Source organism: Callithrix jacchus, chromosome 6, assembly GCF_049354715.1.
Source record: "Callithrix jacchus isolate 240 chromosome 6, calJac240_pri, whole genome shotgun sequence".
NCBI classification, from domain to species: Eukaryota; Metazoa; Chordata; class Mammalia; order Primates; family Cebidae; genus Callithrix; species Callithrix jacchus.
The window spans coordinates 39,642,377-39,670,029 of NC_133507.1; the positions used below are offsets into that span (position 1 = coordinate 39,642,377).

Below are 27,653 nucleotides of genomic sequence, written 5' to 3' on the forward strand. Positions count from 1 at the left end.
TGTAGGTAAAACAAGTAAAGTAATAAGAATGACAACATGCTTTATTAATTCATAGAATTCACAAAACTTATTCAAGAATAGTTCCTGTAACAGTACTCAGAAATATTAAGGGGCGTTTACCATTGCATTTTGCAATAAGAAATTGGACTTGAAGGACCTATGGGGTTGTCCTCATGTAAAGTGGTTAGTGAGAAGTTTTCATGATCAAAGCTCATGTTTCCCAAAGACCTACTTCCAAGGAGAATATTGTGTAGAATAGTCCTTTCAGAAATGTCACACTTCAAGTTCTTAATGACACAATGAGAGAAGATTAGTTTTTGTTTACTTTTTTAAACTTAAAATTACTCTGATTGTATTAGGTATTCATTTCCTTTTCTTCAGGATTTAGAATTTAGAACTACATGTTGTCTTTAAAGTAAAGCTTTTTGCTTTAAAGATCTGGTAACCCTCATAGATTTAAATAAATGAGGGACCTACCTATGTGTATTTTCCACTTCTCTGCCATGTTGACGCAGGCTGCTGAAAAGGATGACTACTTTGGTATGAGCTGGAAGATAGGTTGAAGTTGTTATGTGAAAAGCAGAATTCACATCTATGTATGGTTACTGATTCATCCACATTTTTTCTGGAGCTATGTCTTCTTTTGGAAGCAAATATATGGGTGTGGTTGTACAATAAATAAAGCATGCAGAGTAGCAGAAGTTCTTTCTTTCTTTCTTTCTTTCTTTCTTTCTTTCTTTCTTTCTTTCTTTCTTTCTCTCTCTCTTTCTTTCTTTCTTTCCCTCTTTCTTTTTTCTTTTCTTCTTTCTTTCTTTTCTACAAGAGTAAAGATGTGGGGACATTATTGATGTCTCTATGTACATCCATCAAGACATGGCATCCTGAAGAATCCAGTTCAGTAGTTTATTAGCTTAGTAAAATCAAGTGGTCCCCAGCCTCTCTAGTAGCTGGAACTGCAGGCATGCACCACCATGCCTGGCTAATTTATTTTATTATGATTATGATTATTATTTTTTTAGAGTTAGGGTCTCATTGTGTTGCTCAGGCTGGCCTCTAACTCCTGGCCTCAAGTGTTTCTCCTGCCTTGGCCTCCCAAATAACTGGGATTACAGTGGCATCATATGTTTTTAAATCAATAATGCCATTTTAGCGTCATGATTATTAAAGTATTTACATACTATAAAGAATTGTGATGGCAGTGATTGTAAGCACAAGCTTTTGCTTTACAGTATTAATCAAGACTTGATCACTGCTTGCCATTTCCCATTTAATGCATCTGTATCAGGAGAAGTAGATAGGGATGAATACTTTTATTACTCAGATTTTCTTAAAAAGTATTTTCAAATAATCTGGTATTCAATTATTTTGGCATGTTGAGAGCTAGTGCAATTATTTCATTCAAATGCTGGACACAAAAATACATTGTAAAACAAAAATACAACTGAAATGGTAGTTAAAATTGCAGATTTATATAAAATTATATATTTCTCTCAAGGGCCAATTTATAAAAAAAACTCCTTTCATCTCTCAAAGACAGAAAATTCTATAAATCTGCAAAACAGAATTGATTTTACTGAAGGAGTAGAAAAGATAGTTTTCTCTAACACACAGGTGTCTTTAAAGTAGTAAACAAAACACTGACAGACTTACTGAATATGAAAAAATATATCACTTTGACTTCCCTGCCCTGGGCTGCCCTCTCTATACCAAGAAAAGACACATTTCCTAGACCTCTAACTGCCACATAATTGTCAACTGAACAATGCTAGAACTCAGATCCTGATGAGCTGAGTGACTCCTTATTTGTTGAAATACAATCAGACTCTTAGGCTTTTAACTTTTTAAAAGCAGGACGTGGAGCATAGCACACTCATTTGGTATAGGAGGTCTTTGATGCCATTGCATTTCTGGACAATTTCCCCTTTGTAGCCTGTGTCTAGTCCTGTTATTTAAAAAGCTTTCCTCAAAGGAAGCCTTGACTCATGGACTCTCAATTTAGCTACAGAGAATTGTCTATTCCAATACAAACAATCATCCATGTTTCAAGATTTATTAGGCTTAAAAAATAACTAATGGATGAATGGTTAAGAATGAGGAATTAAATTTTTTAAATGTAAACATAAAAGCTTTAAGAAAAGGAATGAACTGCTTATACATGCAACAGCATGGATGGATCTTGGAATCTGACACAAAAGGCTACATATGGTGTGAGTTCATTTATATAACATCATAGAAAGGTAAACTAAAGAAATGGAAACCAGATCAGTGGTGCCAGGGATGGGAATGGAAGAAAGAGACTAACTCCAAATGGAACTTTTTGAAGTGGAAAAAAAATCATATAAATTGTAATGACAGTCCCATGATTGTATGATGATGAGCTGAATGACTCCTTACTTGTTGAGACACATCCAGACTCTTAGGCCTTTAACGTTTTAAAAGCAGGCCGTGGAGCATAGCATACTCATTTGGCATAGGAGGTCTTTGGTGCCATTTGTTAAAACTCAAAGAACTGTACACCTAGAAAGATGTAATTTTTGTAAACCACATTTCAATAAACAGAAAAAAAACAGAATGAGAGGGTAAGTGGAGCATAGTGTGGTACATGACTAAATTTCCTCTAGTTAACCTGAGTTTTTGATGCTTAAGCAAATTTTAATACTGACATTTTAAACTCATGATAAATTAAATGGGGTTTTTTAGAAGAAAGGCTAACACAGTTTCTTATTTTTATTTAATCAGGATGTATGTAATATTACCTCTATGTCAGAAATTGTTCCAAGAGTTTTACAAATTTCAACTCATTTAGTACAACATTTACCAATGATGTAGGTAATATCATTATCCCTATTTTGCATATGAGGAAACTGAAATGCAGAAAAGATGTGTGGTTTTTTATTCATCGCCCAGCTAGTAGGTGGTGGGACCAGCATTTGGACTCTGTCTCACTCATAACCACCACATATCTGTAGACATTTTTGTTGCTCTCTTCCTAGTTTATAAAATTTGAATTGCAGTTTAATTATTAAGGTACAGTGGATAGAGTGCTAGCTCCTGTAAACCAATACAGGAGGCCATTCATTACATTGTGTAACTTCTGACAAGTCACTTAATCTCTCAAATCTCAATGTAAAATGGGAGTGATCATCTTAGTGCATATTATTTCACTGAGTTACTGTAAGTCTCAAAGAGTATGTGTGAGCTTGAGTAGTATGTAAAGAGAAGAGTGCTGCACAAGCCAGGCTCTCATGTTATTTATGATCTTGGCTCACAGTATTCTCCATCATCTCTAAATGTAATGATTGATGCCTTAGGAAACAGCACAATATTCTAAAGTGTAAAATGCAAATTTTTTCTCAAAACATGACTAAGCTAACATATAAGTATTCAGATTACAATGAAAATTCATATCTAAGAATGTTAAATGAAGTAAAAATTTCTAACACAAAAATGGAAGTACCTCTAATAATGTCTTAATGTTAAAGACATATTTTCAGCAGAGATTTTCGATAGAGGAAACATATTTATAAAGTTTGGATATAGAAAGCATTAATAATTAAATTCATTGGTCTATGCATTTGTTTTCCTTGGAAAGATAAAGACATTTTGAGTGATTCTCCCAATATTGTAATTTTTTTAAAGCAGTGATAGAACTTAAGCTAAGAAAATAAACATTATATAATTTCTTCGAACTCCCTTGTTAAGAGAAAAAACTGTGCAGCCAGAATTTCAGAGCAGGATTTATTAATAGTTATTCCTTGGTGTGTAATTTGATGCAAATTAGTTCCTTCTACTAGCCTCAATTTCCTTTCTCATCTGCAGACTAGGAAAAATAATAACACCCCACAGCATCAATTTTAGGATTAAATTAGTTAATACATATAAAGTGCTTACACAGTATTTGACACATAGTAAGTATCTAATAAATTCTAACAATTATTGTTGTTGTTCTGGTTATCATTTTCATAGTGCCTTCAGTGAGAAAAAAAATATATTCACAATATAGAGTCTTTTTCTGTTCAAAAATTAGGGTTTGTTGGCTTGGCAAGGTGGCTCATGTCTGTAATCCCAGCACTTTGGGAGGCCGAGGCAGGAGGATTGCTTGAGCCCAGGAATTCAAAACCAACCTGGGCGAGATGGAGAGATCTGTCTCTACAAAAAATTGAAATAAATACCTGATTGTGGTGGTGCATGCCCAGGAGGCTGATGCAAGAGGATCCCTTGAGCCAAGGAAATTGGAGGATGCAGTGAGCTGTGATAATGCTACTGCACTCCAACCTGGGCAAGAAAGCAAGACCCCATCTCTTAAGGAATAAAAAAGATTATGGTTTGCTATTTCACAGCATATATGTGCACAGATGAACCTAATTGTTTCTGTGCTCTCCTACTCTATTACTAGTTTCTCCCCCTTGCTCGATATTTCTTTCTCTAGGGCAATCATTTTCCTGGTTCTCTAGACTGACACCTTGGAATCATATTTATTTATATTCACAGCCACTCGTCTCATGGTAATTGAATCATCATGTTCTATTGATTCCTTATCAAACAATGTATGTTCAACAAATAGCTATTGAGCAAATATAAAGTACCCAACAATGTCTTTAATCTCAGGAAATTTTCAATATGACAAGGGAAACAGACAGGTAAATATAGTGTGCTGTTAACAGAGGTCTACTCAGAACAGGGTGGTGGGTTTTATTAAGGAGCAGACCTGTTTGTATATCCTGAATCTTTCTGCTTCTTTCTATTTCCACTGTCCTTTCTTAGGACTCCATTATTTCTCATTTGGACTAAAAGTACTTCTAACTGGTGTCCCCACTTCTATCTTTGCCTTCACATAATATGTTTCTCACATGCCAACAGATCTTTTAAAAATTAGCATATTAGAGCATGTCTTTTGTTTGTATAACAATGCTTTGTTGATTTCTCCTTGCATTTAGGAAACAAAATTTGAATTCCTCTCCATGACCAACAAGGAATTAAGGATAAACTTCATGTCCAATCTTATATCATATCATGCTAGCCATATGGCTTTCTGCCTATTTTTACGCAATCAGAGTTTATTTCCATCTATGGTACTAAGATTAATAGCAACCAAAGATGCTAATGTCCTGATCCCTAGAACCTGTGAGTATGTTACCTTATACATCAGAAAGGACTTGACTGTGTTATTAAAGACCCTGAGATGAGGGAAATTATCCTGGAATATCCAGATGGGCCCAGTGTTGTCACATGGGTTCTTAAAAGTCCTATCCAGGCCATAGTCAGGGAAAAACATGAAAACAAAGACATGTCAGGGATATGCTATGCTGTTGACTTTGAAGATGAAGGAAGAGGCCACAAGACAAGGAATGCAGATAACTTCTAAAAGTTCAAAAAACAAGAAAATGTTTTCCCCAAGCACCTCTAAGAAGGAATGCAGCCCTGCTAACACTTTGATTTTATTCCAGTGAGATCCATGTCAGATTTCTGACCTTCTGAAATACAAGATGATACATTAGTGCTTTATGTCACAGTAGTCATTTTCATGGCAGCAATAGAAAACCCAGTCCAGGCCATTCCCACTTGCTGTTTCTTTAGCTTGCAGTGTCTTCTTTTCTGTTTTTCAATTATAATTTTTTTTTTGAAATTTTACGTCTCAGGTTCACTGTTGCTTCCTTAAAATAGGTCTTTCCTGATGGCTCTATTGAAGCATCCCTCCTTCCTCCAACTCCTGAGCAACTCTAAAATAATCAACTGTTTATTTCCTTCATGGTATTTAATTGTCTAAAATCACCTTGTTTGTATATTTACCTACTTGTTTATTGCTGATTTTCTACTCATGGTTTTAAGCTGTGTAGAATCAGAGACCTTGTCTGTGTTGTTCACAGCTATAACCTTAGTGCCTTCATTAGAAGCTGACAAATAATAGACCCTCAATAAATATTTGTTAAACGAGGGAATGAATTAGACCAGGGAGGTGGTTACTTCAGGCAAAGGTCAGAGCCTGAGTAAAATTATGAGGTGTGAAACTGCTTTATGTGTCTGGGAAAATCTGTGTTTCTTCTGAGTAAAACAACAAGAGGAAAGCAGAAGATTGGAACCAAGAAATAGGCATGCATCATTATTATTATTTTAAACTCATGTTATTATATTTTGTAGGTAACTGGGAGTCAGCTTTCTTAGAAAGAGGAGTAATTGAATGAAAGAATTCATGAAAAAATCAAGAGGACTTGGTGAGCAATAGGATGGAGGTTTAGGGAAAATGAAGAGTATCTGCCCACAATAGTTACATTTTGGGTTCTGAGTTTTATGCCTTGGCAGTGGGAGATGTTTAATGGGGACACTTGGAAATATAGGTCTGCAGCTCAGGAGGAAAGCCTTGACTTGGAGTCATTAGTGTGAAAATAGAAATAAAGTCAAGGAATCTAATTTAATAGTAAGTATACCCCAAGTCAATGGGCAAGAAGAGAAAAAAGCTGATAGTACAAGATTGGAGAGCATAGATGACTTTCTGAGATGAATTAGTAAAGGAAGTTTGACTAGCAAAGCAGCAGGCATAAAAGGACATGTGAGACCAGGGGAGCCATGAGTGGAAAGCGTTTCAGTATTAAGGGAGTAATCAGAATATCAATTGTTAGGAGGGGAAAGGAGAAAGACCTTTGGGTTTACTAACAAAGGGGTGTTAATGTCTCTGGCAATGTAATCTATAGTAGAGTCCTAGAAATGAGATTCTGATACAGGGATGGAGGATGACTGAAAGGAGTGGAAGGGAAAAAGAGACCATAGAAGATGTGGGGTTAAGGGAAATCTCCCCTTCTTTTTTATGTTAAAGATCTGCTATTGGTGAGGAGCAGCTTTACAGGCTGTAGGAAAGGTACTCGTAGAGGAAGAAAGGTGGAAGGTAGAGAAGAGAGAAGGAGACACTGACAGAGTCACATCTTCAAGGAGATGTGAAGAAATGGGATGAGGAGTGCAGAGCGAGAGATCAACCCTGAAAGAGCACTGAGACACCTTTTCTTGTAAGCCAGAGCATATAAATAAATGTGGCATGCATTAAGATTAGCAGAAATTCAGAGAAAGGGAAGATTATAAAATGAGATTAGGCAAGCAAGGCATTATTATCACTTTTCTTGGTGGAAGAAACATAAAAATCTTTGAATTTTATTATTTGTTTTTCTGTTATTCTTCCTTAATGTTTAGCAAGGTGGTTTGTAAGTACTGATTTTCTTACATATTGTAGAAAGAAGTGGCGGAAGGGTGATTTTTGGTGCTTACTCAGCCCATTCATCAAGTGGAGATAGGCTCCTTCTGGGGACAGTGTGATGGTAATAGAAGTTTGAGTGTCAGGGAGATCTAAAAAGAGCTTAAAAATGGATGAGAACATTCACTTTGGAGTCAAACATCACTGAAGTGGAATTCTAGATTTACTGCTTAGTAGGTGAGCAAACTTGAGCAAGTAAATGTCTTTGAACCATAATCACCTATATATAATTGGAAAAAAATAATAATTATCTTTCAGGATTGCTGTGAGAATTAGAAAATATTCACTTACTAGCCCATATTATTATAAAATATATACTGTTGGGATAGGCTTCACTGGAATTGGGACAGATTTCTGAGTGCCCCACTGCTGCAGTGAGGTCTATAATCAGTTCTTTTTTTTTTTTTTTTTTTTTGAGATGGAGTCTTGCTCTGTTGCCCAGGCTGGAGTGCACTGGCATGATCTCAGCCCACTGCAACCTCTGCCTCTTGGGTTCAAGCAATACTCCAGCTTCAACCTCCCGAGTAGCTGGGATTGCAGGCATGCACCACGATGCCCAGCTAATTTTTGTATTTTTAGTAGAGACGAGGTTTCACCATATTGGCTAGGCTGATCTCCAACTGCTGGCCTCAAGTGATCCACTTGTCTCGGCCTCCCAAAGTGCTGGGATTACAGGTGTGAGCCACCATGCCTGGCCCATAATCAGTTCTTTAAGGGCAAAGAAATGGTATTGTCCTCAATTCTGAATCCAACCACATATATTAAACAGACATTCCTGGTCAACACTTGTGTATGTTTTAGTCTTTTCCAAATTGTAATGTGGGACCCTAAAAGCAGACATAGAGAAAAAGCCCAAGTTGCAAAACGTTTTGCTATTTATGACTTGACAGCAATAAGATTTTAAGAGTTCACAAGGACAATATGGAAGATTTATTTATCTCAGCTCTTTTAACAAATATTTGCTATGCCCCTGTCATACCATGAGCTTTCAGTATGGTGGGAAGAGGAGACTGAAACTGGTGGCAACTGTGAGAGACTGCATTGTAGTTTTAACCTTTCTTATATAAGCCATGTTTATAGTTAATAAAACAACTTTATTAACAAAGAGATGATAATTGTTTTAATGACAGATACTAAACTACTGATCTGAGCAGCCACTGAGTGTTTTCTACACTGGCTGCTTTCAAGTCCTGCAATCTTATCCAATCATTGTCGTATCTCCAGCATAGGTTCTGAGAGTTGTAGATTCTCCATAAATGTCTGTTGTTTTGCAATTCAGTAAAAATGCCGCACAGAGTGCCTGAAAATTGTGGCAGCCCTTGGATATCAGGGTGGTATTGGTCTAAAATTGCATCAAGGTAGACTAGAACTGGCAAGCTCAGAGAAAGGTTAATTCCTTCCTCCCACATTTATTTATTTTCCTGTTATCTTTGAATATTTAGTCAGGTGGTTTTCAAGTCCTAGTCTCTCTCAGGTATTCTAGAAAGAATTAACTGAAAGGTGGTTTTGGTCCTCACTTAGCCAATTCATTAAGTGTAAGGGCACCACTGAGAACAGTGGTGACAGAAGTCTGAAATGCGATATGTCTAAATGAAAATATAAACTGAGGGGTACAGGGTTAGAAAGCTGGAAACAACTGGGAAAGTTGACCTCCACTGGAATATTTATCCAGAGTCTAGTTCCGAAGCTAAAACACAAAGGTTCTTGGATCTCTTCTATTAAGAAAAGTGTAATAATGTCTTGCTTGCCTAATCTTATTGTATAATTTCTCCTTTCTCTGAACTTCTACTGGGTTAATGCATCCCTCACGTATTTATATGCTCTGGCTTATGTATCTTTGTTTCCTGTAAATTTAGTTTTTCAACACCTATATATGTTCCTTGAATGTGATGAGTATGTCTTTTATTTCTTTTGTGTCATCCTTTCTGTCCAGTGCTTAGCACAGTGCAAGGCACCTGTTGCCGAATAATTATAAACAATTGACTCAGTTGTATTGTACAGAACATCAATGCTGATTCTAGGGAAACTCAAGGTGCCAAATACATTAGATTATATAGAACTCTCTGAGGTTACTAAGATGTTGGCAAGTGTGAGTATGGCACAAAAGTTCATGGATATTGTATTTAAAAGGTATGTGCAACTGAGTCTATTATATTCCCTGCAAAACTGGCTTAGAGTGAATAATACTGCCATCTAATTTTATGTAGTTCTTTGCAATTTGGAACTTTGTTAATAATACATTACTCATTTTAGTGTCACTAAACCCTGTACACTGGTCAAGATAAAGCCCTTTTCTCAAATGAGAAAATTGGAGTGCACAGAGATAAAGGACTATGTGCACTCAACAAAATTGTTGAGTGGCAGAACCACTCAAAAAAGGCAGAAACAAGCCTTTTTTCATCCAAAGGTACAGTACTTTCCTTTCCGCTGCACTGCTTAGTAGACTATTTTTCAACATGGTAAAACTCTCCAGGATGAGAGGAACCTGCAGATGTGGCGCCTTAATAAGAGATGTGGACACACTAGGAAAGGACCTGCCTTCTTAATTCGAATTACAATATATCACAAATTCATTTTTCCAGAATGGTTTTCTCACCTGGACTTTACCTGGGCAACATTCTAATAATTGCCTTTCAGAGTATGGGAAAAGAAATCGAATCTGAGAGGCAGATAAGAATACTCCCTCTTCAGTTAAAAGAAAGGGTTAAAATGTGATTCTTTAAGGATTTAAGGGGGAGAAGAGAGTCTTGAAATATCTACATATTAAAAACAACAACAACAACAACACTAGGTTAAAAGGCTGGATTTCCTCTGGAATGTCTTTTTCAGCTTATAGGGGAAAAGTTAAAGGGTGTGTGTCTGGGGGAAAGGTCAGGAAGGGTAAAATAGGACCCTTTTGTTTTAACAGACTTTCTTAAAAATAAAAGAAAGGAGAAATAAATGTTTGTTTCTGTTATTAAGCCCCATCTATGCTTAAAAGTTAAATGAAATAGGGAAAGTTCAGGCACAGAGACGCGTGTTCTGATTTGGTTGTTTACCATCAATCAGACCGTTGCTTGGCAGACACTGGATGGTTATGAGCCTGAACAAGCTGAAAAGGGGCAGGAAAAGAAGTGGAGGCAGCATTCTTCCTATTTAAAGCTGCATCGCTTGAAAAAAGTTTTCGCAGACTGTGCTGGAGCTGGTGCTGAAAAACGGGGTTTGCAGAGGCTGCCTTGGGGCTGGTGCTGAAAGAAGAGCCCACAGCTGACTTCATGGTGCTACAATAACCTCAGAATCTACTTTTCACTCTCAGGAGAACCCACATGTCTAATATTTAGACATGATGGCAAACTGGGCGGAAGCAAGACCTCTCCTCATTCTTACTGTTTTATTAGGGCAATTTGTCTCAATAAAAGCCCAGGAAGAAGGCGAGGATGGTGAGTTTGCCATTTGCTTTGCTTGTAGTGTTTATTGCACGGTTTGGGAAATAGGTGGAATGTTAAGCCTCAGGAAGAGCGTGAAGAGGAGGTTCTGGTTTGAAGTTTGAGAAGGGGGCTGACGGATTTGCACCTGGAAAACGACTTGAAAGACAATTGGGATGTTTGTAAACCCGGAGCTTCTAGAGTTGCCGTTGGAGAGAGTACACTACTAAATTTTTTCTGGAAAAGCCTACAATAAGTTATTTTGCCTGAGTGTGAGAGTGGGAAGTTTAAAAGAAGAAACGAGTGAATGCTTAAAACGGAGCATTAAAGGCATTTTAGTTAGAGGAGCTCTGTTCTGTGGGCTGGAGTTTTCAGAGCAAGGAAAAGTCGCGGCAGAAGCTGGGTAGGGTGGAGTCTTTTTGTACTGAACTTCAGCTGCTTCATAAAATTCTTTGTTTAAAAAAACCTCTGCAGCAACTCTGATAGCTTTGATTTTTCTTTGTCTTTGGCTCCGCATTCTTTCGTCTTTAACAATTTACACTTCTTTACCATTTTCATTTGTGAAAATGTGATCACTTTTGCTTACTGGGAGGCAGTCTCGTTTGTTTCTCCATGACAGAGGCTGATAGAAGCCAGATTTCTTAAACAGTGGTATTTTCCCACCCTACTGGCTTGATTAACAGGACAGTGGTATTCCCGGTTGGATGGCGGAAGGCAGGAAATCAGCATGCCTTATATATATCTTATTTGGCCTGGAATATTTGCATGGACATTACCCTCTAGATACAAGCTTTCTTCTTTTTTTAAAGATAAATTTTGCCTGGTGACGAAGTGTTTTTTCCTGTGCAATTTGCTTATGTTACAGTTGGGTTATATGGTACGGTTAAGCAAAAATGCATAGCTGTTATAGAATATAAGAAAAAATTTAAATTGATTCCTCTATGAAGTCTTTACTCTTGAGGGTTGAGCTTTCAAATATAGACACGTACTCTTAGAATAAGCCCTTATAGATTTTCATCAACTCAACTATTTAATATCAAACTCAAGCTTTTAAAACTTTGGAGATTCACTTACCTTTTCTATTACTTTTGTACATGCATGTGCATAAACTATGCATATATTTTTTAGGACAAGTATCTGCTTCTGTGTTTTTGCTTCTAAAATGTTTATAAAATTAATTTAGAGATCAGAAGTTCTAAAAAGTTTAAAAAGTGAAAATACGAATCTGGAGATGAATATCCAACAATCTGTCAGGAGTCCCATAGAGGGGGCACTTTCTAAGACTCGGAACTTTTTATGTTACATTTTATGTTTTTAAAATATGAGGTAATTTATAAAAGGTAAAAAGTTTTGAGTTTCTTTATAATTGCATAAAAAGCATATGTTGTTTGGAAGGGTGGCAAAAATAACTGAATAGAAAGTAGAAGTCAGAAAACAGGAGAAAAAACAGAAAAATTACAAAAGAAGTTGAAAATTTGATTCTAAAAAGAACAACTTATTCCCCTCCCCCACCAAAGCAACCAACTTTAATTTTAAACTTTTAATACCACTTTCTTTGTTAATGTATGTTAAAATAAATAAAGTACTTGAATAAAGTATGGAAATAATTGAATATGTGAATAAATGAAAGGAATGTTTCACAAGGTATATGAAATAGGCCATATTATAAAAGACATTCCCAAATAGTTGTAATTACTCTGTAGGTGTTTCTGAAAAATGAGCAGAATTTAATTTTTCTTAATAGTAATTGACATAAATGTAAGGAATGTGATGCTTGGTGCAAAGAAGTCCCCAACTCCAATCCAACCCCAGTGCCCACATCCCGCAGTATAACCAAACAGCACAGAAAATGGAATTCCAAACATCAGATTTTACAGAATGTGTAATTGCTTGCATATGTATTGTAAAAAATTCCAGTATTTTATTTCTCAACTTAAGAGAATATAAGTGATAAAAATTCAACAGCAAGAGAAAGTCGTTATGGCCCTAATTCAAGATAGTAGAGAAAATAATTCCAGAATATAGTATGTTCAGAGCTACTTACTTGTGTTGTACTTACTTACAATGCATGTCTTGGTTTAAGTTGATATTGTGTGGATACTTGGCAATACTTTCTTCTTCCTGTTTAGACATGTCACAAGCTTAATAGAAGTGTCAGAATTTAGAAACTCCATTTGATTTTGAGTTTGGGGAAGAGTAAGCTTAAACAGATGCTTTAAATGAAAGAAATATCTAAGGCACACATGAAAAGCAAGTACACTTTTTTTAAATTTTTGCTCCACGAGTCACATAATGTGATATTTACATTTTGTACAAATATGTCTCCTTGGAAATGTGGAGATCTGTTTTTGCATGTAAGTGCCTATTAATAAGTTTTTTTATTTGTTCTTTCCTTTTATGACTTCAGGGTATATTTCCCTTTACTTGACTGTAGTTTTTACCAGAAATCTAAAATATAATCAGAGTCTGCCTGCCTGATAGAAATACATATGAATGAGAAGATAAAAGTAAATAAATTAAGTTTTAGGCATTTTAAGCTCAAATCAGTTCCATTCTCACTAAGTTTTAAGAACTGATTTGAATTTTTAAATTCATAAGAAACTGAAAGGAGAAAGTTTAGGCGTTGGGCTGACTTTAGTTAAAACTAAAGTAACAAAACTAAAGTATCAAAATTAGGGAGTTAAAATGACAAAATTAGCTTTTAAAGGGTTTGTGTGGGTGTATGTGTGTGAAAAATCAGGGAGTTAAAATGACAAAATTAGCTTTTAAAGAATTTGTGTATGTGTGTATGTATGTGTGTGTGTGTGGTGAGAGTGTGTGTGCATGGGGGTGGTAGTCTTTGAAAGATTCCACATTTCTGTTAAGGAAAATACTAGAGCATTTACAGTCTATTTTATATTCCTAGGTTAATGCCTAGCATCTAGTGAGCTATATACATTCTTGTTATTAGAAGCTATATACTTAATTTTAGAAAATAATCTTTGTTATGAATCATTGTATTCATCATGGGATAAGTAATGTAGAAAGGAAGGTGCAGAAATATATCATTTTGTTTCCAAATACTGTAAACTTCACTTCCATGCTTTCAGAGGCCAGGCAGATAACATAAACAAGTGAAGCAAGCCAGTGTTTGTACATCAACAGGGAATGATGGGGCCTGTGGAGAACTGAAGGTGCATGCCCACTTTAAGACATTCAAAAGTAAAATTTTCAGAAGGTATTGCATATGCCAAATAAAATATACCTGAGTATATATTTGGCTCATTTACAGCCATGATGTTGCAATTCTACACTGATATCCTGGACCCAAGCTAACTTTTGCATACTGGGAGATGAGGGGCTCACAGTCTTATATGTCATTGTCTCTTGCATTTTTATGATATGTCTGCCATTTATCACATTGTTACAATACAAATATGAGGAAGCAGATAGTTAACACTCAGCAGTACTTGGATGACATCATTTTAAAGGAAGTACAGAATATGAATACATAGCATAAGATATATGTTCACTCATGAATTGTTTTAAACTCATTACTCTTGAAATACGTACTATGAATCATGTAGGACATGTAGACTTTTATAGCGGGTACATGTAGCAGAATGCGGTAGTTTAAACAAACAAATGTTTTCTGGCTGGGCATAGTGGCTCATGCTTATAATCCTGGCACTTTGGCAGGTGGAAGTGAGCAGATCACCTGAAGTCAGGAGTTTGTGACCAGCCTGGACAACATGGTGAAACTCTGTCTCTACCCCAGATACAAAAACTAAATTGGCGTGGTGTTGTGTGCCTGTCCCAGCTACTCAGGAGACTGAGGCACATGAATCACTTGAACCTGGGAGGCAGGGGCTGCAGTGAGCCGAGATCATGCCACTGCACTCCAGCCTGGGTGACAGAGCAAGACTCTGTATCACAGAAAAAAAGAAAAGATTTTCTTTTTTAAATATAAAGAAATGCTTATAAGCAGGTAGTGAAAGGCTAGCATATTGGCTCCACAAAGTCATTAGGGACTGAAGCTTTTTCTACCTCTCCTGGCTCTCATATCTCTACAGTATGTTTTTTTATTTTTATGGTCCTAAATGGTTGCTGAAGCTCTAGCCATTGCATGTACTTTCTAGGCATGTGGATAGAGGATGGGAATCTAAGACCGTGAGCGATTCCCCACCCTGCTCCCTTTTATCAAGACTTTAAAGTCTTCAAAACATTTAAACTTACAGTTAGCCAGAATTTAGTCATATGGTCATACAAAGCTTCAAAAGGGGCTAGGAAATGTAACCTTTACCTGAGTGGAGCTGGCGATATACTCTACTGAATTGACTTCTACTATGAAAGATATAAGGAAGCACCACTATTAGAGTCCTATGGTCCCTACCTCAGTGAGCAAAAAGCTCAGCTACTTTTAGTGGCCTAGATCTTATGGTTTCAATGGACAAAATATAGTTGTGTGACTAGATCCACCTTGGTTATGGTTCGTTTCTGAGTAGACTGTGAAGCCAAGACTGAATGACACTTAAATATTAGGCTTCATTTTCTTTGCTTCCTAATCTAGTTGTCTTTAGATAAATTTTGACACCTATAACTTTTATTCAAACTAAACTGAAGCTTTAGTTTGAAGAGTATATCTCTTTCCACATATGTACATTGGTAGATTCATAGATTTAGTGAATTTTTAATATTGACTAAGACAATGTATACTTGGACCATGACTCTGTGCGGTAGTTAATAAGCAAGCCACAGATCAGTGTTGATAAAAATGGCATAAAAAATCGCCTAAGATCTTCTGATTAATATAGATTCTAGCCCTCTAGCTCCCCCCACCCCCACCTACTTTCCAAATATCTGGGAGGTTTGGATGGAGTCTGGGCATCTGTATGTTTTTTAGAGCTCTCCAGGTGACTCTGATTTACATTGGCGAACCACTGCATTAAATCTCTGACTGACACTCTGAATCTTAATGCAGACCTGTTAGCTTATGTGTTCAAATATGTTAACCTGTTAGCTACACATTAAGACTTTGGTAATAACTTGCTAAGTTTGTAGATAAACCATTGCAAATTCACCATCAGTTCTGGAAAAATAACTTAAGGCCCAATCCCCCTCATGGTAGGTTAGACTAATCATTCTAACCCACATGGTGGGTTAGACACATGCTATTCAAATGTATTTCCAGGTGAATGTATGTTTTCATTTTCATCATTTCCTCTTTCTTTCTGATTTTCACACTTTCAGCACTATCACTACAGGCCTGAAATTTATTGTGTTCATCATTCTAGACAAGTACTTAAAGCAGTATGTGAGGCAAAAGCAGAAAGAGGAAGCTTTGTTTTAAGAAGCTTGAAATTACAAGACTGGAATCATGTTAATCTATGGCCACAGCATGTAATTTTAAAAAATCATACAGTTTTCTCCGGGTTGAAGAATCAACCCGGCCTTAAGTCACCTGGCCATACACCTGGCATTCTTAAAATGTATGAACAGATCAGCTGATTTTTAATCTGATTTTCTTCTCTGAGATGGCAACATTGTAAAGCTTAGATTTACACATAAGAGATATCGCAAGGGAAAGGGGAAAAGACTGGAAGTGTTAACTATTAATTCATCTATTGTATAAATTTGGGGAAGTTGCACAAGTTTATATAAGACAAATCTTAAAGTTATATAAAGATATTCCTTGATTTAATATTTTTTATTCTTTCCATGAAGCTAGAATTTTCAATAGAAATGTAACACAAGACATTATCAACTTACTGATAAATATGAATTGAAATCTTTGAACTTTTCTTATAACTAAAAGTCAGAGCTTCAATAGGCTTTTGGAGTCTGAATAAAATTATCAGGAAGATACTGATAATTTAGTTTTCCTTTTAAATGTATTTCAATATGAATTTCAGATATGTTTATCTAAATTATATGTAAGATGAACTGTCATATTCAATATTTAAAAGACTTGGCTTTGGCATGGGAAATCGATCCTATGGAAAATTTTGCCTTAAAGATGTGATCATATTGGCAACCTTAAGGTTTTTATTTTATCAATATTTTAAAAACTAAACCCTTCAAATAAATCAAGGTGATTTCATCTCACACTATAATATTCACTAAGAAACAATGTATAAGGGAAATTACAATAAAGCGAGATTTTTCCTATCTAAATGTTGCCTTCTACAGAGACAATAGAGGCCAGGTGTGGTGGCTCTGCCTGTAATCTCAGCACTTTGGGAGGCTGAAGTGGACAGATTACCTAAGGTCAGAAGGTACCTTCTGGCCATCATGGTGAAATTCCATCTTTACTGGAAATACAAAAAAAAAAAAAAAAGATCTGCGCGTTGTGGTGGGCACCTATAATCCCACCTATTTGGGAGGCTGAGGCAGGAGAATTGCTTAAACCTGGGAGGCGGAGGCTGCAGTGAGCTGAGATCATGCCACTGCACTCCAGCCTGGGCAACAAAGTGAGACGCTGTCTCCAAAAAAAAGGGAAGAAGATAGAAATGTTAACTAAATTAATAAATTAATATGAATGAATTAATCAAACTTTGTTACTATAGTCTTCTGGTGTTATATTCAGAGTCAAAAATGTTGACATGCTTTTTTTTTTTTAAGTTTAGGACTAGGAAGGAGGAAAGACAGTCTCAGTTTTGTATCCTTTTTTTCCCTTTTCTTTTTGGGGTGTCCAATCAGAATTGTGAATTCAGGTTTAAGATGACAGCAAACTATACTGTTGGTGGAAACGCTACTTTCAACATAAGCATCATAGCCTTGTTGTAGTCTATGTAGTATAACAAGTATAATAAGGTGTGGTCCAGCCATCATGTGAGAGAATATCTGGGTTCTGGTCCTTGTTCTGTTTAGCAGTGTTGCTACCTTCTGAGGGTCCTTTACTCTCACTGGGAATTTGTGTCTTCATCTGAAATTTTGAGGAAATGGTATAAACCTTTGTGATCTGATGAGATTCTTAGGGGGATCATTTAAGAAATTTTCCTGAAAGGAATTTTGGATTACTTAAATGAGATGCTGAAAGTGACATTACAATCTATTTCAGTGACCACAGATCTAAATCCTAGTGGTATATTTTTTGCTTTCACCAAATCTTTGAATTGTTTTGAAGCACCACCTGGATTTGCTCTTTTGTGTTTTATTTGTTCTCCATCCCTTTGAGGAACTTGTTCCATCAGTCATGCTCTCCTTTGTATAACTTCAGTCACTTCCTTTCTATATGCTCTTTCTTTTTAGCCTGTAGACAAGTTCAGCTCTCCCACAGCCTGTGTCTAGCTCCCAGCCAGTCTTTATTCTTAGCTCAGCTGCTTTAAAAGGAGCAGTGCAGTTTTCTGTCTCTGCCTTCTATGCCCTCACTTGGCTTCTCCATTCCACTTAGGCTGCTTTGGCATGGTGAGGATTAAAATGTGTCGTGTTCCAAGGGGCCCTTTTCATCTTATCTTATCAGACCTTTCCCCCTTGTTGGAGACCATTGATCACTCCAGCTTTCTTAAAGTGCTGTTTCTGAAGGTTTTCCCTCCACCTCCTTGACCTTTCCCTCTCAGCTTCATTCAAGGGCTCCTTCTCTTTTCCTTTAGCATTTTGCTCTTCTTACAGGATTTAGTTCATTGGTTCTCTATGTATATTCTCTTCCTAGGCCATCTAGAAATAAGAATTTTGTTTAACAGCTGAATGCTGATAATTATAAAATCTCTTCAACCCTGATCTTTCACATGAATGTCAGATAAATATATATTTTCAACTATCCTTGGAGCAGCCTAGAACAACTGCAAGTTCAGTGTATCCAAAACCCAATTTATTGGCTTCTCTTCAAGACTTGGTCATTTTTCTTATGTAGTCCTCCTTATGCCGGTTAATGGCAACATGATGCTACCCAGTCATTCAGTCAGTCATTCAGTCAGCACAATTCCAGTCATTCACTAATATCTACCATTTTACCTGCTAAATATTTCTCAAGAATACCTCTTCTCCATCTCTACTACAAATGCCTCGGTTTAGGCTCTCATCATCTTTCCCTGGGTTACTGCAATAGCATCTAATTCATCTTCTTGCCTCTCGTGTGTCTGCTTTCCAACCACACATATATTGGTGTCCTCTGTTACTAATATGTTATAAAATGAATATCTAATTATGTACTAATATGTTATAAAATGAATATCTAATTATGTCTTTACCTTCCTTAACAACTTTCATTGGCTCCAATAACTTATAGAAAGAATAGGGTTCAAGCTTCTTAATGTGACATATAAGACCCTGCTGATCTAGCCCATTTATGAGTTTTAGTCACATCAGCTGTCATTCTCAGACTCAAAATAAGGCATTGCTTGAGGCTCCCACCGCCAACACAGACAGACACACACAAACTCTCTCTCTTAGTCTCCCTCTATCTCTTTTATTCTCTACTGTCCAGATTCCACTCAGAACTGACATTCTCTCATTAGTTGAGCTAAGTGCTCCTCTCTGGACGTCTCTTAGTAGTCAGTACGCCTTTGCCATGCAGGAACCATACCATACTGAGAATGCTTTCTTCCCATGAATCCATTTTAATATTCCTACCAGATTAGTCTTTCTAAGTCCTATTTGTATAATGTCACTTTTCAGTTTATCAGTTTATTCTGAGCCGCCATTGACTATTGCATCACACTTAACACATTATATTGACCTTACTTCTGTGTGACGTTTTTTTTTAACCTACGAATGCCAAGAGTATCCAGCTGCCTTGCAAGACTGCTCATATTCTCCACTCTATCTAAACAGCTACCATGATTTCTATTATTGTCCTTAACACTATTGATTGCTGCACACCATGCAGCATCCTTTCTCAGTTCAGATCTAACTTTTTACTGTTTCCACATCTAACTTTTGTGATTTAAGTAATTCTGTGCTTCTCTTTTTATCTTCCCTCTGCCTACTGACATTTTCCTCCAAGTTCTATTTCAAATCTTATATCCTCTAAGAAACCAGGAGATTCTTATCTGCAATAAATATCCCTTTTCCTTTCAAGGGATCGTCCTTGTGTTGCAAATGTGTTGGTGTTAACCAAGAATAAGTTTCCTGGGAGATAGGGACTATGTCATGAATTCATTTAATGTTTTATGCATGCATATATGCCAATTGAATTCTATTTGTGAAAATCTAGAACAATCTTTCTCACCATTCATTCACTCAAATATGAGTGATCTGATTTCAGATTTAGGTTTTGCAAGTTGTATTTTCATATTCTTGGGAATTTTTCCTGATTTCTCTGTGTCATAGTGTCATCTATCAAATTGGAATGATACTTCAAATAATTATGATGAATACTATCATATATATGTAAATATTTATGCTATCATATAGCATAAATATATGATAGGTGTTTTATATATATATATATAACATATATATATATATATGCTATCATGTTATATATATATAAACACCTACATGATAGCATAACTCCCAACCAATAATAGGAACTCATTAAATGGTAGATCATTATTATTATATTATTATTACATTACTATTTAATAATAACAGGCTGAGCACAGTGGCTCATGCCTGTAATCCCAGCACTTTGGGAGGCTGAGGTGGGTGGATCACCTGAGGTCAGGAGTTTGAGAACAGCCTGGCCAAAATGGTGAAAACCATTCTCTACTAAAAATACAAAATTGGCCAGGCATGGTGGCGCATGCCTCTAATCCAAGCTCCTGGCTAGTTGGGAGGCCGAGGCAGGAGAATCTTTTGAACCCGGGAAGTGGAGGTTGCACCATTTCACTCCAGCCTGGGCAACAAGAGTGAAACTCCATCTTATTATTATTAAATACATAAAATTTAATAATAGAGATAATAAATGCTTATTGGGTGATTATGAGAATCAAGATGTTAGATGTTACAAAGAAACAACTTTTGCTCTCAGAGATTAAGCCCAGCATAAAACTTTTAAAATATAATTTTTATCTATTTTTCTACTATGATAATTTTGATAATACATCAGTGATTTTATCTGTGTTAATAAGCCTTTAAACCCCATTTTAAATTCTTACTCTTTAAATAAAAAGACTATATTGTATTTTCTGTTTTTGTAGATTTACTACTACAAAAAAAAAAAAAAAAAACAAAAGAAAGAAAAAACAAAAGGCACTTCCAGTTGGAGAGTTTCTTATGGCCCTGTGATTTGAAGCATCACTGCCTCTCTCCTGCTTCACAGCCCACATGCATTTAAATCTTTGTGCTCGTTCTCAGTTGTGAGCAAGCCAAGCACGATCCACTCTGTGCCCCAGTGCCACCTCATGTCTGTCTACCAGCCGCAAAGTTTCACAGAGTTTACTTTGTGAAAGTGTGATAGCCATAAAGTCTCTATTAAAGGCTGAAAAACTGTTTTCCACTCTGCATTGCTCTGGGTTGCATTTGGAATGAGAGGCATTGCTTCACTGCACAGGGATTTACAAGGCAGCTCCAGGACTATTTGGATACAGTAGTAGGGGTGACCATCTTTTCCCAGACTCTGTAGCAAGTCTCTTCACTTTCCAAAAGCTGTTAATTTACCTCACTCCCTTCACTCCCAGGAGACTTTTATGAAATTGACTCCAGAAAGCAGAAACTGCTGTGCGATATTGGCACATTTTTCATGCTCACACTTCCTTTCTTTGCTGTACTTTTTCTTTCTCTGTAGTTTTTCAAATTCATAATAAAAAAATGACAGGTTTAACTTAGAAGGAGAGATGCAGGTGGAATTTTACCGGATAATTTGTAGCTATGAAGTTCTTTAATTAAATTTTTGATATTCAATGGTTGTTTTGTAGTCATCAGCTTTAGATTTTTTTTACTATGCAATTCTGAAAATATGGATGGTTCCCATAGCAAATACAATTTATTTATAGAGATTTAATAGTTTCATTTAGCTTTCATAGCAGTAATAGGTTTATTTGCTCTTGAAACAGAAGAACCTTACCAGATTCATTTATGCTAGTTTGGAAGTATTTTAAAGCCTTTTTTTCCCTCATTCTTTCATTCTCAGATTTTTATATTAAATAAATTGAAAGTTACAGTTTAATTTGGGGCACTGGGTTTCTCACATTGTGATGAATTTTGAGCTAGAATTTTTTGTGGAGTGGATTGGTGGATGGTGAGGTTAACTGACTACTGTGGAAGGATGAACTACTAAGTTCCTAGTTTTCTGATCTTGGGCTACAAACATAAAACTTCTGAGGTTTCAGCAAAAAGGGTTATACTTGCTTTGAGAGGATAGAGGGCACTGACAATTCCATGGCAAGTGAGGGATTCTGATGTAAGAATTAAAAAAAAAAGTTTGTACTGGGAAAAAGGAGACTTGCAGCTGATGAATAAAGAGCAACTCCAAATTCTGTCAGGGAGCTGGTGTTCAGACGTTTATGGTGCTGCAGTGCTATGCCTGCTAGGTGTTTGCAAAAAAAAAAAAAAAAAAAAAAAAAAATCACTTCTTTCTTCATTCCTTCCCTATTTTTCCTTAAGTTTTGATATCTGTTGATTGGATTAGGCAAGTTTTTTTATTGGTGACTTTTGCTGTTCTCTCTTAAGCATAGTATAACTGAACTGAATTTTGCTTAGAAACAACTCATAGGTTTGTAAACCAATGGAGTACTCATTGGCCCAGAAATATTTCATTATATAGTACTTAGAATCATTTTTGTTTGTTTGTTTTAAAAAATGGAGTGAGGGAGTGTATTCCTTTATGTAAACAACGAGAACAAATGGAAATAGAATTAGTTCTATAGAGGTAAATCAATGAATAGACTCCAAGTTGCTCTGTGAGTCTTTGTGTTTGGGCATAGGGAGGATGACAAAATAAAATAGAATTGGTAAGTTTTAGTATATTCAGCATATACATACATCTTGTAAACTTGCTGAGTGTCCCGGTCACCTGAGTTACCTTGTATCTCTTCACTTTCCTTGGGTGCAACATGTGCTAAAGTTCTAGGAGTAAAAGCAGGCCCAGTTCTAAGAAAATACTTTTGAATAGGTGGCTTGTTTTTAGTTTTTAAGGGAAATATGCTTTCTTTCACCTTTCTGTTTGAAGAAAAGGCATTTTTCAGGATTTGGAGGCCATCTTTGTCTTTCCAGTGTTTTGCTAAGCTCCATCCAGATGTCTCTTTCCAGATGTTTTTTTCAAATTTAAGACTTTTCCTTCTATCCTGACCTTTTATCACAATTTACCTGTTTGGCATTCTTTTTTCTTTCTAGCCCATAGGGAACTAATATAGTACAGTTGCTCTATAGTTATCATCCTAGGACACAGATTTAATGATATTACACCTTTTTTTTTTTTTTGAGACGGAGTTTCACTGTTGTTACCCAGACTGGAGTGCAATGGCACGATCTCGGCTCACCGCAAACTCTGCCTTCTGGGTTCAAGCAATTCTCCTGCCTCAGCCTCCCAAGTAGCTGGGACTACAGGCACGCACCACCATGCCCAGCTAATTTTTGTATTATTAGTAGAGATGGGGTTTCACCTTGTTAACCAGGATGGTCTCGGATCTCTTGACCTCGTGATCCACCCGCGTCGGCCTCCCAGAGTGCTGGGATTATAGGTGTGAGCCACCCCTCCCGGCTGATATTATACCCTTGTAATGCAAGCTTGTTATGTGGTAATTTGCCTTTTAAGATGTTTTTCCTCAATATTTTCTGGCCATGGGAATCATAGTGGCTCTGGGTGAAAATCACATTATCCCAGATGGACCCTGTGGCCCACACTATTGGAGAATAAAATTCAGCTGTCATAGACACCCTACTTCCCCATGGAAGGTTCCACAATCAAAATGTTAAAATTGTTTCAAGTATTTTCTATTAGAAACTGAAAGTTGCCTGGTTATAATCAAAATGGAAATTTGCCCACTATATTCCTACTGTTTCTGAAGAGGGCTTTTAAGCTTCTTCAGGATAGAGGCCTAAAATTGCTCCATGATATATGACCAAAGTGACCTAACATGGCCAGCTGAATTTCAGGGAGAAGCTCTCCAAGATGACAGTTTCACTGGAATGATTTCAGAATGGGTACTTCTTTGCCTGCAATGTTCCTTTCCTGTCTTAAGTGATTTTTTTTTTTAATTCAATCTTTTGTCTCTTCAAAAGCAAGTTTCAAGTCACACCTGGGTAGAATCTTATCCCTCTATGAAGTCCGCAGGATGTGGAAGACAGGAGAGGGGTTATGGAAAGCCGTAAGAGCCTGGGAAGAAGGGCTCTCTGAGAGTATACAAGTGATACCGATGGACAGGTGGCTCAGATAGCCTCATGGAAATGCACTAAAATGTAAGGCTCCATGCTATTTTAGTATGACCATACCTAAAGGATGTATTGTGGGATTTATTTAGTGAATTTTTAAAAATTTGGGAAAGTAGATGACGTCTCTCGACATCTGTTCTTTGACTCTTCTATTTTTTACCCTATTTTTTAAACATAATCATTTTAGAATAAACAAATAGATAAGTAAATAAACTCTGTCACAATACTATATTTGTTTGGCTAAAAACACATATTCAGTCAACTACACTACCTACAAGCAATAGGAGTAGGCACTGACTCAGTAGTGAGTATTTGTTTTTAGTTTTTATTTTGAGAGCTTCCCAAGAGTTCCTATTACCATTTTTCCACATAAAGCTTTTTACAGTTAGCTCTTCTTTCCATTTATTTTCAATACACAGTTAACAAAAGAAGGGTCTTTGGATTCTCACCTTTGGGTCCAGACTTTGCCATTTGCTAACCTTGCAACCTTGCAAGTTCGTGATCTTTAAGATTCAGGTTCCTCTCCTCTTCTGCATACGGAGAAGTTAAATTAAAATGCATGGCCTTAATGGGCACTGAAGAAATGTGGATGTTATTAGTACTTTTAGAATGGATTCCCCGATTGGCTCATTACAGATTGTTTCCTCCAATACCTAAAACAATTTTTATCAGATTATTCCCGGTTACTAGGTTTGATAGGAGGAAGAATAAGGGAGCAGTGAATCCTAGGCATGTGGGGCAAAATTGTGGAGGGAGTGGAAGAAGAAAAAGTATAACTGGGAGATTTGAAATGACAATAGTAAATTTTCATTTACTATTTATATTTATGGTTATTTTTATTTGTCTCATGTTTTTCCCTTTGGCCAGGTTTGTGCTCAGCTCTTGATTATTTACAAAGCAATTCAGGAAAAGCAAAGCAGCAAAAACCCTCAAAATTATCCTTTGGTATTAAAATGCATTTTGCACATTTAGTGGTACATATACTAATTTAATTTAATTTTTTTTCTAATATAAAAGTTTTGGCAATTGCTTGTACATTGGCTCAGGTAGAGTTGTTTGAGAAAAGTGGAAATATGCTCAATATGTAAAACGTCTGTTTACTTTAATGACATTTTACTGATGTCAAGACAGACTTATTTGAGCCCTGCGGCAGTGTTTTTGTGAGGGATGGCATGCACCTTGCCTGAGCAGTCAATGAAGAGAAAGCAGCTGTTTGAGCTTGCCCAACTTCTGCTAACTCAACGTGGATAGAGTCCAGATAGCAACTGGCCCTGTGTCAGAGGACTGCAATAAAGCTCTAACTCTTTCCTTATAAATTCTTTATAAACATAATGTGTTGGGATATTAATTTTCTTATTTACAAAACAGGGGTAATACTTAACATTTTTCTACCTTACTGGTTCAAAAGAAAGAGTTCATAGTATCTGTGGAAATTCTTAGTCAGCTGTAAAACCCTATTATATAAGCATATATTATATAAAGGTGTTATTATTTAGTATACTTTTTTACTGTGATGAACAGTCAGCCAAATGCAAAATAAAATTCTTATGTGAAGTAAACAATGGTAATAATAATCTAAAGGAATATGACTCTTCATAGAAATAAAAGAAGGCAAAATTGTATTTTTTCAAAATCTTGTTTAAATCTTTTATTTAGCAAAATAAAATAGACTTCTTATATAACAATCTAGAACATCTCCCAAAGTCCCAGAATAGGAATTAAATAGGAAAAAAATAAGAATAGAGGCTTTGACTTCACGAAAAACAGAACAGATAGAAAAACAAAATGTGATTTTTCTGCTATAATTGGACTGTAGTCTCCCTACAAGCAAAGGTGTAGCTTCCTGGCAGAAACCTTGATCACTATTATTATTACTTTTTCTTTATTCATCTCACATCAGGAAGCTTGTCTCAGATTCAAAGTTAAATGCTAAGGTCTGTTTGTAGTATGGTATCCCTTTTCCCTGGGTCAGAAGGTGACGTGGAGCTGGAAGTTTAAACTGGTGACAAATATCCACAGGCATCTGAGCCAAATGTTTAGAAAAAGTTCCTATCATCCCTCAGGCCTGTCTACATTCTGGTATTTTAAGACTCTACTTGTGTAGAGAGAAACATGCAGTTAAAGATATGAGGGCCTCAACTAAATAGGCTGTTACTGTCATGAATGAATTGTTAAAATAATTTGAAAGAAAAGCTTTTAAATTAAAACTGGACCAGGACACAGGAAATCTGCATCATAATTGCAGCTCTGCGAGGGCTAACTTGGTGATTTTGTGGAAGTGACTTAAATTCTCTGGACTTCAGTTACTTCTGTTGGAAAACCTGTGATACATTACCCAGGGCTATTGTCTGCTTTGAAAGCCTATAACTATAGAATATTTACATAAAGGTACTTCACTTAAGTCATATTTGTGCTGTAATACATTGGAAAGTCTCATGTACATATTTTGGTAGATGGAAGCATCGCAAATAATATGGGTGGTAATATGTTTCTGTACCTGTAAATCTGCATTTGACGTTTTGATCAATTCAGGTTTGTAGTTATTTCTCTAAATACGGTTTATTTAAGGAGCACAGCTCCCAATTTATAACTTGTATATTGATCTTCTTTTCACTGAGTGACTCTGCAACAGAGTTTCTAGACACTGATGTAAAAGGAGATGATTGTAAAAAAAAAAGTTCAAAATAATCTGATATCAAATTTTTCATATTAACTGAATTTTCCAATTAGAGAGAAATATGTAAATGTATCATGTGTTGTGTTACACTGTTTAACCACAGACTCAGTGTTCTCTAAATGTGTTTTGGTGAGATGATGTCAGAGTTTAGCAGGATGCCTCCTTGCCCTTACAGCTGGTGCATTCACCTTTGTAGTATTTATTTTTTTCAACAGCCTTTGAACATACTAAATTGCTATTTTATCCAGAATACAAATAATAATGAAGAAAAGAAGGAGAAAAGTGGGAGAGGTGGAGAAGGAGCAGAAAAATGGGGCAAGAGAGAAGGTGAATTGTTATTATTAAATGGTTGTGGGCTTTAACCTGAGGAATAGATCATATTTGTTCTTAATTTTTTTATTTTTTGTGTCTTCTTGACTTCTTATTTTTCTTTGCAATTGTGTTGGGACATGTATAGATATATAAGTGTTTACCATGAATATTTAGAAGATTTGATTTATTCCATTGATATTCCTTGATCACAGAAATTTTTTGGAGTATGCTGCTTGCCCTCCTTTATCTTCTGGGAAAATGAAACTCCATTTTTGTGTTTGTTCTCCCATTTCCCCCGTTTGCTAGTAATGACTGAGTCCTGCCAACATTTATCTTCTCAATTCCTGCTAGAATTCCTTTTTCAGGGATTCTGGGCAGAAAACAAGCTTCGTTTTTACATTCTTACAAGTAGTATGTGTGTTGAATTCAAGTGCATGAAACACTCATTAAAAATCTGATAGTATTTTAGAAAACCAGCCTACACACAAATGCTCACATCCATGTTTACATCAGGGATTCCAGTGGGAGGAAACTATTAGGTTCTAGCTTAATGTACTCTTCAATAAGTGAGATATACTTTGGTCGTCTTAAAGCACTTGCCAATAATTTACTAATTTGGGGATTACCATTTAGTATTTTCTGAATATACCATTCTATATTCAGAAGTCATTATGAAAGTGTTATCAGTAACATTAGAATTTGCTTTAGATGACTCTGACAAATTTAACATTTTATTAAACAAAATGATGCTCTGGTCTCAAATGATGGAGATTTCAACTTGCTTTTC

The 27,653-nt window shown here is 36.1% G+C and overlaps 1 protein-coding gene across 4 annotated transcripts in view; it reads left to right on the plus strand.

The window, feature by feature from the left end:
- Positions 1-27,653, plus strand: part of COL5A2 (collagen type V alpha 2 chain) — a 422,925-nt gene that overhangs the window by 262,508 nt on the left and 132,764 nt on the right. For 2 of the 4 annotated variants that reach the window (XM_002749552.7, XM_078327124.1), the window contains exon 1: positions 10,406-10,659. The exons of the other annotated variants lie outside the window; for them this stretch is intronic. In XM_002749552.7, coding sequence (XP_002749598.2) covers positions 10,563-10,659 — 97 coding nt within the window. In that variant the 5' untranslated portion in view covers positions 10,406-10,562. Of the gene's footprint in view, positions 1-10,405; positions 10,660-27,653 lie in introns of those variants that run through there. 4 annotated transcript variants of the gene reach the window in all.